This window comes from Triturus cristatus, chromosome 1_2 (genome assembly GCF_964204655.1).
Source record: "Triturus cristatus chromosome 1_2, aTriCri1.1, whole genome shotgun sequence".
NCBI lineage: Eukaryota > Metazoa > Chordata > Amphibia > Caudata > Salamandridae > Triturus > Triturus cristatus.
This window is the reverse complement of record NC_140580.1, coordinates 943118456-943130980: the sequence shown is the minus strand read 5'-3', so window position 1 is coordinate 943130980 and position 12525 is coordinate 943118456. Positions and strand designations below refer to the sequence as shown.

At 40.9% G+C, this 12525-nt stretch overlaps 1 protein-coding gene across 1 annotated transcript in view; it reads left to right on the top strand.

Moving 5' to 3' along the window:
- Window positions 1-796, top strand: part of LOC146868395 (uncharacterized) — a 91366-nt gene extending 90570 nt beyond the window's left edge. Inside the window, exon 8 of the mRNA XM_085624115.1 lies at window positions 443-796. Within this exon, the coding sequence (XP_085480241.1) occupies window positions 443-796 (354 nt within the window). The remainder of the gene's footprint in view (window positions 1-442) is intronic.
- Window positions 797-12525: the final 11729 nt, after the last annotated feature.

The window sequence follows — 12525 nt, the reverse complement described above, 5'->3', positions numbered from 1 at the left end:
TCAAAGGGTTTAACCCCCCCCACGTCGTGTGTGTCAGCCCGGGCACACAGACCGTTTTTGAGGTCTGGCATCCGTCTTAGTGAAGCTGCACCGGAGTACTTCGCAGGTCTTTAAAAGACCATTTACTTGCTAACAAGGCTTTGTTGTTTTTTCACCCCTTCTTAGAGCCCCTGCATCTCCACTCTGCCTATCACTGGAAGAATTAGCTCCACCCACCCTAAATTTTTAGTAACCCCCCCCCCCCCCCCCGAAATGTGGCTCTAGTTGCGCCTCTCAGGTGGGCTTATTACTAGTGTCCACTAGCACATTATTATACACCTTTGTACCTTTGGCAGCACGATTCTCAAAACCTGTACTGTTGAAAATGTCTCACAGGTGGGCAGAGAATGTCCCCAGTGGCAGCATCTATTAACATTTTGGTATTTTTATCCCTCTGTGACAGTCAAGCACAGGTACCGTGGCACCAGCGAGGAGTGATAGGACTACCCCAGCATCTGGAGAGGAGAACCCCCTACGTCAGCCTAGCAGAGGAAACCTGGAGCCAGCCCTAAGAGGGGGAGTCCTGGGCAGTCAGACTTCCCAGGGACAGAAGATGGCTGCCAACGACACCTCGAGCACGAGCAGCAGCGTGCATCCTGTGCGTCAGCCGCGTCCCGAGACCACACCCACCATCTCTCTGCCCGCACCATCTATGAACAGAGAGTGCACTGCCAGCCTGACCTGCGGGCCCAACACTGGCACCATTGGAACATCGGAAACAACCCTCGTGCTGCCAGGGTTTGTGGACGGAACTTAGATTGAGAGGTAGCAACATACCTTTCTGCCTGCAAGAGTAAACGCTGCTCTGTATGTTGCAATGCTACTGTCACCTGTTCACCTAAAAACCACGAGCCACGTTTGTTACATCAACAGAGAAGAAAGAGAGCTAGCTGTCCTTGGAAGATATTGTATTGCTTGCCAAGCACATCCCAGCTTTTCAGCGTTTCGTTCTCCAGAGACCCCAGTTGAGGGAACAGGCCGGTGCTCGGCGGGTGTTCATTTCCTGAGTCTTCCAGGGTTTGGAAATGTAGCCGTATTCTGGCAGGGTATGAGACGGGCCATTGTTCATGAAACAGTGTGCCCTTTGAGCGGCTCCCGCCACAGCCTGCCACAAGAAGGCCCAGTGTGTCTGCTGCTGTTTGTAGGCAGAGCACAGCTTGTATTTTCCCAAGGAACTGTTAGAACGAGGTTTAATGGAATCGACGGATTGCATACGTGGCGACGCTGCATCACGTCAAAAATGAAAGGTCATTACAGACGTTCAAATGGTTTATCTTTCCCACGCAATGGTACAGTCCTGTTGTTTGTGTCTCAGCACTGGGCGCTTAAGTTTCGTAGAGTGGGACAGCTGCGCTGACAAGTAAAGTTAGCGGGTCACAAAATATGGCCTCGTGGGAAAGCCGAGTTTAGATATCAGGTGTTGTGTTTTACCATTGCCAAAGGTTCAACCATCAGACCGCATCTCTCCCGGGCACAGAGGGTAAAAGACGTAAGAGCTCACCCTGCTTTTTCACACTCATCTCTTTAAATGGGAAAAAATAAGTGCAGGAACTCAATAAAATAGAGGTGTGACAAGTGGGCGGGGCTAGGGGTGGGGCTAAGGGCAAGATATGATCACAAATAATGACTTCTGTACCAGTTGCAGCACATATCAAAACACACTAGAAATTTGTTCATGTCAATAAAACAGATTAACTCATTACACATATTAAAAGCCATGATGGTGCTCCAGCACAAAAGGGGCAAATTTACATATTCTCCCTATGTCACAGACTCGTCATCAAACTAACTCATTCATACATTCATTCATAGGTGGGGCCCTTAACACCAACACACATACGTCTCACTCAAATCTGTACATAGGAGAAAAAGCGCTGGACATGTGGGGGTACCTTGTTACCTGTCTGGAGTAATTCCTTTACAATATATACATTATAAACATCTGCACCTATAGAATCCTGACTTTGACATCAAGGCACTCCACCACTTGGTCGATGGACCAATAAGTTGGACTGGTTGATGGTGATTTAGAACCAGCTGAAACACAATTTAAAGCCTAGGAAACATTTGATTGATTTTCATTACTCAATTAAAGAATCACAAACTCATTTCTTATTAATCCAAATTTTGTTTATCTAATAGTAGTTTACTCTGAATTAGCATTTAGGCGCTACAGAATATAACCCAATTCGATTGATTTTAAGAAGACAATCAAATCTTTAGAACATAAGCATAAATTTCGCATGGCATTATATTTACCAAATCTCGAAATTGGCAACCCTCCGATCAAACTGAGGATGATTCTAGCTTCTGCGACAATCTCCAGGGTAAACTGTCCAACCCACGGCAATAATCAAACCATCAGATGGAATCGCTCTCTCGAATTTAAAGGAACCCAAAGTAAACCGTGGAAATCTTCATCAGCTCAACGTAGACCCAACGCCATAGACGATCAGCCCAATGAACCACCCCCCTTTGGCAGATCAGAGTCTTTTATACCTTTTTCCCGCTTACTCGGATCAATATGCAACAATTTTAGGGGTAGAAACTGTTCCGATTGGCTAATCCAATTCAATTTGTAAGTTCTCAGAGTTTTCTCATGTCCGCCTGGTTTCCCATGAGACCTGGCATGGCAGAGGGCAAATGTATATCCTTTTCTGTGGTTCACAGGCAAAGTTTCGGAGTTATAATAATTCATTGTCTTCTTGGAAGTTCACACCGTCCATCACTTGGCAACCCTCCATGCTCCTATCCTTGACAAGGGACATGCCGGTACAGGAGCTAAGGTCATTTGGAGACCTCCAGAGCCATCCGATTCTGCGCAGTAGTAATTGCGCTCACATGACGGTGGCACCCTCGGAGCTCCATCTTAAGTACTGCAGCCTAGCAGGCCCGAATGCCAACTTAAGCAAAAACAGACATAACAGTAATTAGAATATAGAAATGAAGATTCTAATGTTTAATCCCAATATATATTAGTATTTTCCTAGCTTGTGGCAACATTTAAAGCAATAATACAATTTTTCAGCACTGGAAGGATAAAGCATCACAAAGGCAACATGAACCATGCAATTCTCTATTTCACCACATTCTAGAGTTAGTTTACGTACCACAGTTAATTAATTTAGTTGTTCTGCCATGCAATTAGCATTTTAGTCCCACGTATAAAGCTTGGTTAGTGGTCTCACTTCAAACTAATTAGTACGAGCTAATGCTTAGAATGATTACGTAATTAGTTTTCATGCAAATAGAGGAGGTATACAAAATGTTGTTTTACCTGCTCCATCAATGGCACTTTCACCCGAATGACATAGACATAGACAATTCTTTATTGTTTGATTAATTAAAATCTTACAATATTTCCAATACCAAGACATATTTAATGAATATATTACATTTAAATATAAAAAGAACTATTATAACCTAAAATTTTACTTTAATTTTTTTTTCATAAAAACATTTTTGTTTTTCTATTTTATACTCCCAGTTTTATAGATGCAATCTTTAGGAACTTTACAAAGGCAACGTTCATGACTATATCGTTCGAATGAAGACAGACTTTGAATGCCTGTCTACATGTCCTTGTTCCAGGCATGTTAAAATGAGGTTTCAGTAACGTGCATCTTTCATTTCGGAGTCCTGGACAAATACATAAAAGGTGGACAATATCCTCTTCTCCACTTTTACAAAGTCTGCACAATGTACCGCTACTAGTTTTTTTCCACGGAGGGACATGACTCTGGCCAGGTAAAATTCCAAATCTTGCTCTCATAAGGCATTGTTTACTTTTTTCAGACCAAGGTGTCTCCAAGTATTCTTGTACTTTCTTCTTTTCGTATCCGTTTATTACTGACCATGAGTGTTTTCTTTTTGCTAGTGTATCTTTATCCTGTATAAGTGAAAGGTAATTAGTTGTTCGATTTACTAATTTTTTAAAGGATCCATTGCTTATCGTGTTATTCCAGATTGGCATTAATGCAAACTCTTCTAATGCATCGTTGAGATATTTCCTTACGACTGATTTGGTATTCTTATTTATTTCTTGCCAAAGTAACTGAGATATATGATTATCATGGTCATTTTTGATCCTGTACCACGTTTTAATAAATTGGCCTTTTCTTGCAATAACTTGGTTAGTTAACCCGAACTCCAGTCTAATTTGTGCTGGGGAAGCGTTATTCGGGAGATAGAAGAGGGATTTATATGTTTTTGAAAGAACCTTATTTAACAGTTCTGCATCCGTCCCCATTAATGCCTCACTACCATATGTTATTGTTGGGAGCAATTTAGCCCCTATAATTTTCAAAAGCGGCCCATACGTCAGAGATCCAAGCGATTTCTGTGCTATCTTGAATGCTGCAGTTAGCGACTTAGCTTTCCTTTGTATGTCAATTTTTTGTAAATGATAGTTTCCATTTTGGTCAAATAGTACACCCAGATACTTGTACACTTCTATTTGTTCCAGTTGGGTGCTTTCCATATACCATTTATTTTTTTGTCTCAGTTTTATATTCTAGTGACCACCATGATTTTTGTTTTGGATTAATTTATTACCATTCCATTTTCTTGTGCATACAAAACTGTTCTGTCAATGAAACGCCGAAGACCTATTTTGGTATGGCTTAGAAGAATGGCATCATCTGCATACATTAGGTTAGTTATCAGCTTGTCCCCTAGCTTCGGAGGATGTGCATTGAGTTCATCTAGGTATCCTGGTAAATCTCCTAAAAATAGATTAAAAAGTAGGGGAGCCAATACACATCCCTGCTTTAACCCATTTGTTGCGGGAATTTCCTTAGTTAGTGATCTGCCGTCCCCCATCCTTACTTTTACCCAGGTTTTATTGTGTAACAGTTGAATAAGTCTTAACAGTTCAAATGGAATGTTTCTTTCAATAAGTTTTTTCCACAATAAATTTCTTTGCACACAGTCGAAAGCAGATTTAAAATCTACAAAGCACAGATAGAGGGGCATTTTTTCTCTCAGAGATTTTTCAATTAGTAGTGCTAACGCCATAATGTTTGTCATTGTTCCAAGTCCCTAAATAAAGCTAGTTTGATTCAATGGCAAGATCTTATTTTCTGCTACCCATTCATTTAGTCTAATTAATAATATTCCTGCGAAAAGTTTGGCATCTGTATCTTGTAGTGTGATGAGTCTATAGTTCTCCGCAAGGGCCCAGTTGCCTTTCTTAAATATGGGGGAATTTAGAGATCCTCGCCAAGACTCAGGGATGTTACCAGTTTCTATAATTTTGTTGAATACCTTTTCCAAAAAGCTCGACCAAAAGACTGGGTTTTCTTTGAAAAGGGCAAATGGTATCCCATTGGGGCCAGGTGCCCCATCTTTCTGCTTCTTTATTAGTTTTACTAATTCTTCTTTCGAAATTATAAATTGTTCTTGTATCACATCCCATGCTGTAGAGCTCTCTATTACATTCTCAGTCATTTTAGCAGCTCCCTTAATATTTAGATGTTTTTCAAGAAAAGTAACCCATTCTTGCTCTGTTAGTGTTGATGAGACTACCAATTTGCTCGGCCGTACTAATTTGTTTATAATATTCCAAAATTCTCTTGCGTTTGCTTGTTTACTTGCATGAAATAATTTGGACCACATTTCTTGTTTTGCTTGGTATTTCTCGTTCCATATTAGCTTTTTCAAGGATTGATTTAAAGATTTAAGATTGTTCAAAATTTCATCATTTGTTACTGTGGTTTTTATTTGTCTTCGAATCTTATTTCGATCTCATTTTAATTTTGCTATTGTATACGGAAGATTCATATATGAGTCCTTTCCTTCTTCTTTCCATTTTGCGATCCTTTTATTGTAGTTAACCTGGGTTTGGGGTTTCACTATTTTCTTAGTGAATTCCACCCACTGTTCAATTGTCGTTTCCGTTGTATTTTCAGTAAAGCAGGTGTTAATAATGTTCTCAACTTTTTCATTCATACTATCCTTATTCAATTTATTCCAAATTAGTTTTTTATAGTTGATAGTTCCAATATACCCCGGCACAGTATGATACGGTTGGTTAATATTGTGCCTAATATTAGTATTTATTATCTGCTGACAGTGATCACTATCTCCAACTTTAAGTAATCTATATGAATTTATGTTTTGAAATAAATTGAGTGAAACCATTGTATAATCAATCCTAGTGCTTGCATTGTGTGCAATATAAGTATGTGCAGGGGGTATATCCTCTTTAAATCGGCCATTCAGGACTCGCAATCCCAATGCTTCTATGTCCTTGATGAGTGTTCTACCGATTTGATTTCGTGCTTGGCTATATGTGACTCCTTGATAGTCCTGCTGTGGGATTGACCACTGAAGGTCTTGTAATTGTGAGACATCATCTCTATTAAACGGTATTAACAAGTTAAGATTAAAATCTCCAGTCATCACATAGTCCACCAATGGATTTTCTAGGATTAGTTCCAGTAGTATGGTATTAAGGGTTGCGCATATGGTTGCTCTACTTGTTTTTGTTGGATGGATATATACATTGATCATAATCAATGACATATCCTTTTGATCTGAGTTTTTATATTTTAGTTTAACTATGAGTATGTTTTTACTATGTGTAGTGAGTTGCTCGTGTTCAGCTTTTATAGAACTAGAAATAAAAGTTGCTAACCCCCCACTCGGGCGTCCATACCTATGAGTTTTACTTGCATTTTCAAAGTATCCAACATAATTCTCTAATACAAAAGGGTTTGTTTCCCAAGTTTCCTGAAGGAATAGAATGTGACACGGTGATGGAATGGACCTTATTTGTGCATTGGTAATCTTTGCCCCTACTCCGTTTATATTCCATGAACACATTCTCAACTCTGTTACTTTAGTTGAGGGGATTGGAATATTATTCCTTCATTGTTCTGTATTACTATGCAAGGCCTGTGCAATCCATTTTTCGTTTATTCGTATGGATGATTCTATTATGGAAGGTGATGATGCCTCTCTTGATGTACTTGTGGATCTCCCCTGGGCATTCCTTAATACTGTTCCTTTTTGAATGGTATTTTTTTCTATTTGGAGCAGTTTTGATTCACTAATAAGTGGAGTAGGATAAACTTTCGGCTCCTGCTTTTTGATAATTATTCCCCAGGCCTTGAATGTTGAAAACTCTTTTAATATTTTCTCTGCTATTGTCATTGATTTTAATGTGACCAGGGTCAGTTCTTTGGTACTGTTCTCGTCGGCAATAAATTCAATGGAAATAATATCATCGTTCTTGATGTTGACTAAAGCTGGAGTTGATTTAAATAATCTAAGGATATTCCCTCTGTTCAATGTGTCATATCTACCTCTAGATTCGTATTCAGGTTTAAATATAAGTTGTATTTTCTCAGCTGCCAGTAGTTTTTCTTTATCAGTATCTTCCATGATATAATTTGTTCTATGTCTGATTAGTTTTTCTCCTTTCCGTTTTTCAATTATCAGGTGGTCCCAGTATGGTAATTTAGTTTTGGGCTCTATTGTTCTTTCTATACTCAAACTTGCTACCTCATTCCTTTTGATTTTCAAACATGCTTCTATATTCTCATTGTGATACTGATGTTGTTGATCACGTGGATTTATAGTTGTTGTTATTGGCATATCGTCATTTATTCTATTATTATGATCGTATTTTAGATTGTCCTCTTGGATTCCATCTTCTTCCTTTATTGGTTCTATAATTAGCGGTGATTTAATTGTAGTCATTTGTTTCTTTTTCATCACTTCTTGTCCTTTTATGGTTGTTTGTTTCAGTAATGATTCTTTTACAAATAATGGAAATACTTTTTTTGGTTCATTTTTCGTTGTTAGAGTAGTTCTTTCTTCCATTGCTTTTTCTTGTTGTAATTCATTGTTTTTTAATGTACCATCCATTTTTGTTGACTCCTCATACTTATTATTATTAGACTTTTGATTTTTTCTTGCTTTGCGTAGTTTTTTCTTTTGTCGTTTTGACATAACATAGTCTTGCTCTTTACAGTCATAGTCTGCCTTGGTTTCTGTGTTAGTTATTTCCTCTTGTGAGGTGTCCATTTGTAGAATTTCTTTTGACATATCTCTTTCATCATGTAAGTTTTCTTTTTTCTGGGGGATCCTCAATGTTTTCATCTCTTCCTTATCCACTTTTAACATACAGTTCTTTTCTTCCTTTTTTTCTATTTCCGTATCTTCCCCTTCAAATTTCCTTATATTCACTTCCTGGGTATTTTCACTTTTTATAGCCTTTTTTGTATCTTCTATTATGGTATGCAAAACATCAGGTATTGCTAGAAGCTTATCCATAAGGGGAGTACAAATACATTCAATGACATTTTTTTGTTGTTCTTTCTGGACTCTAGTTATCAAATTATTTAGTTGTGCAAGTTTGTTATCTATCCCTGTGACTGCATTTGCCATCATTGTTAGTAAGTCTATCTGAATATCCATCTTGTTCGATTGATATTTTAGTGCTTCTAGAGTTAGTGTTGATGTTTGATAGAAAATGTCCCAATTTATTCCAACATCCGGGATTACTTTCTCTTTCAGATCACTATCACTATCATTTGACCTTACGTTTTTTTGTTCCGTTCTTAGTGGGTAATCCAATGTATGGTTGGTATTTACTTTTGTGTATACATTATCAGTTATTTTATTAGTTGATCTGATCTTAATTTCTTCAACTATTAACTGAGGTTTTTTTTTAATTTCCACATTTGCTTCTATCGGTATTACTAGTCGCCTTGATCCCATCGTGCCACTTTTAATCTCCTGTATATCCAATATTTCCAAATCATCTAATCCAATTGGTTTTTCATTTTTTATATCATAATGGATGGGTATATTTAGAATATCCTGGTCCGAAATTTGAAATTCCAGATCCTTCCTTTGCAGGTTGCAATCTCCGTTTTGAGGAGTACTTTGGATGATTTGCCTACTATATTTTTCCGTACTTGTCGTACTTATCGGCTTTATTGGAGTCTGTAGTTTATCGTTTTCCGTATCCTTGTCCATAGTGATAAGAGCACCAGCAGGGTCTTTCATAAATTCAAACTTATTAGGGATTTTTCCAGATTTTGCGAACATTCTGGCTATTGGGGAAATTAAAGTTTGATTTGCTCCGTCAATCTTCGCTTTTACCTTTGGCTGTTGTATTTTCTTTGTACGTCTGACCGTTGTTCCCGTTATTCTCACTCTGCCAGAACGCATATTGCCTTATTTTCTTCCTATAGAGAGCTTTGATTTTGGCGAAGGTGGTATGCACAGATTCGCTTCCCCACTATGCAATAAACTGGGTGGTATATATACTCTCCTCTGTTTACCGCTCAGATTATATACCACTCGCCACTTCTCATTCAGCCTTCAGCCTACCTGGCTCAATTGCCCTGTAATAGTTGACAGCTGCCTTCCAGGAGGGAAAAGCAGAGACAAGGGCAGAATGAAGAAACCGAACACTACCTCCGAACACTGTAGCAATTGTAGCACAGGACCTCAAATAATTGTTGGTGATAGAGGGCACCCTTTGCTATCTCCGCCTAGTTCACCTGGATCAGGTTATACAGGTTATCTATGCTGTACATAAGAACTTTCCATGTTATTCCGAAACCTTTCTCCTCCCCTTCAACTCCCAACCTTGCTCCCTCAGTACACAGTATACTGTTCACCGTTCTCAGTTCGCAAATTCTCAGTCAGTCGTTCACAGTTCACAGTTCGCAAAACACAGTCATCTCCAATTGTACTCACTGAATTCACTGAACTGTTGTGAAGAGGAGAGCACCGAGAGTGGAGGAGCGGAGGAGAGCACCAGTCGAGCACCAAACGAGCACCAATCGAGCACAAGGCGAAAGGGGAGATGGCTCGGCTCCCTGGCTCCCTGGCTCTGTTATCTCAATACATGCTCCCCTTACAGCTGCTTACAGCTGCTTTTTTTTCGTTGCGTCAAATTCCAGCCGCCTTTTTGTAAATCTTCTGGCGTCCTCCTGAACACCCCGGAACACCCCGGAATCAGGAACCAGACAAACCGGAGAAACCCCCAGCAACCTCGTCCGCCGCAGAACCGCCTCATCCGCAAATGCGTGAGGCTCGGTGCGGTGGGGTGGGAGCAGCGGCGGTGGCGGTGACAGCCAGTCCTCCAGGCGCTCGGCTCGGCACAGGGCACAGGGCACAGGGGCAGAGGCCGCAGCAGGCCGCAACACCCCCCGGGCTCCCTAACCCAGACCAGCAACAGCAGCTCACCCAGCCTCGGGGCCGGGGCCGCGTCCAACATCCACGTCCACGTCCAACCTGACCAACCGACCAGGTCAGAATGTCGAATCCTCGCTCAAAGCGCTCCGTTAGCTCCCTCTAGCGACCGAATGGTCGCTGTGCACGTGATTGACAGTGCAGGGTCTGTCAAGAGACCCTATCCTGTTAATTACAGCATGACACAAGCCCTCTCAAAGCCCAGCAGGCTGGGGACATTCAAATGGGCGCTGCTGGAATCGTCACCAGCAACTCTGTAAAAGGCTACTTCATGGCTTGGTTAATTACATGCTCCTCAGAAGCAGAGCGGAATCTGCCCTGCACTGGAGGAGAAACCTAGCCTGAGCCTGCCGTCGATCAGGGTACCGGTACTCTCCCTGGCTACAGAGAAGTGCCGGTACTGACAGTAAAAAAATTCGGAAGTGCCGGTACTCAGCACCGGTGGGTACCGGCCCATTTAAAGCACTGAGTAAAACCATAACCTAAATCAATTTTCAAACCTAAAGAGACCTATTCACAAACGTAAATAAACATGTGTAGGTTTACACCGAGGGGCGTATTCACAAACGCATTTTGGAATACTCTTTAACGTACTCTTAAATGACTTTTTAAATTAGCTTCAAAACATTTAAAATGAGAACAAATGGGCATGTTCAGGGAATATTCACATAGAATTATTACAAATAGAAAGAACTGCACCCTTTTTGCACTTTTACTAGTAGTGAGTTGGACGTTTCGGACAGATTTACAAATGCATCCAAGACTACACAAAAAAGTACTTCAGGAGTACGTTTTTAAATACTCCAAAATGTCCTGGTGCATTGGTCCCTAAGTATAGACTTACATATTTATCCACCCCTTGGGGAAGCCTCCTAAAGAAGGATTTATGAGTTTAAAGTAACTAATAATAACTTTCCGCATGTAGGTTGAGATCACCCTATGTGAAAGTATAGCAAAAATATTAAAGTGTATTAATCTTTTTTTAAATATTGTTTTAAAAATAATATAATGTAAAATAATTCAACATTTATTATCAACCCAGAACTAACAGAATAAAATGCCACAGTTCATTTACTAATTACATTAAATATACTTATTTCATTTATACATTATTTTCTTAAGGAATAATAAAAACATGTTGCTAGAAATGGGGGTCTCTAGTTGGCAGATGTAGGTACCTTTGTCCAAGTAGGGACCCTTCTTCCTAGTCAGGGTAAGGGCGTTACACTCCTAAAATAACCCCTGCTCACCCCTTTGGTAGCTTGGCATGAGCAGTCATGCTTATCTCAGAGGCAGTGTGTTAAGCATTTGCACATAACCAACAGTAATACAGGGAAAACACTACAAACTGACACCACATCAGTTTAGAAAAATATCCAATACTTTATATATTTTAAACAAGACCAAAACAATAAAAATTCAACATATAGTTACTTAAAAAAATGCACTTTGCAAGAATACTTTAAAAATGTAGTTCCTTGAATTTGGTAGCTCCGTCCGGTGCTACTGCGGTACTGAAAACTATAATCCAACAGTTCCTGCTGACTGCATCGGAGCGAGTCAGCGGTATGGTCGACAGACTTATAAACAGTACCTTTTTCGTTGTGGCTGGATGTGGCAACCGTCGCGGATGCGAAGCGTAGCGGAGCGCCGTGCCGTGTCCCAGGTCGCAGTGCAGGCAGCGTCTGGGTGACGGTCATCCAGCTGCGTCGGTGAGACCAGGGCTGCGGTGCGAAGCGGGGCGGTGCTCAATGCAGTGCTAAGAGATCGGGGTGCAGGCGACAGAGCCAGTTGGAAAGCAGCAACAGCGTCGGTGAGAACAGGGCGGCGAGTTGAAGTGAGGCGGTGCGTGCGGAGTGCAGTGCCAACAGGCCATGGTGCAAGCAGCGGCTCGGTGGCGATAGCGTCGGTTGTCGTCGTCGGTGAGACCAGGGTTGCGGTGCGAGATGCAGCGGTGCCTTTAGGACATGGAGCCAACGATGGATTCGATGAGGGAGTCGGCAGCTTTTCCCCTCTGCGGCAACTTAAACCAACAATTCCTGATACGGTGCCCAGAGGTGAGTGAAGTCTTTGCTGTCCTTGAGACTTCGTGTACAGGAGGCAAGCTCGGTTACAACCCCTTGGAGATACTCAGCAAAAAGTTAGAGAAAGTTCAGTCCAGTCCAGTCCAGTCCTTTCACTGCCCAAGGCCGAAGACTCAACTGCAGGCCAACCCAACAAAGCAACAACACAGCAAAGGGGCAGAGCTCCTCCTGGCAGATCTTCTTCTTG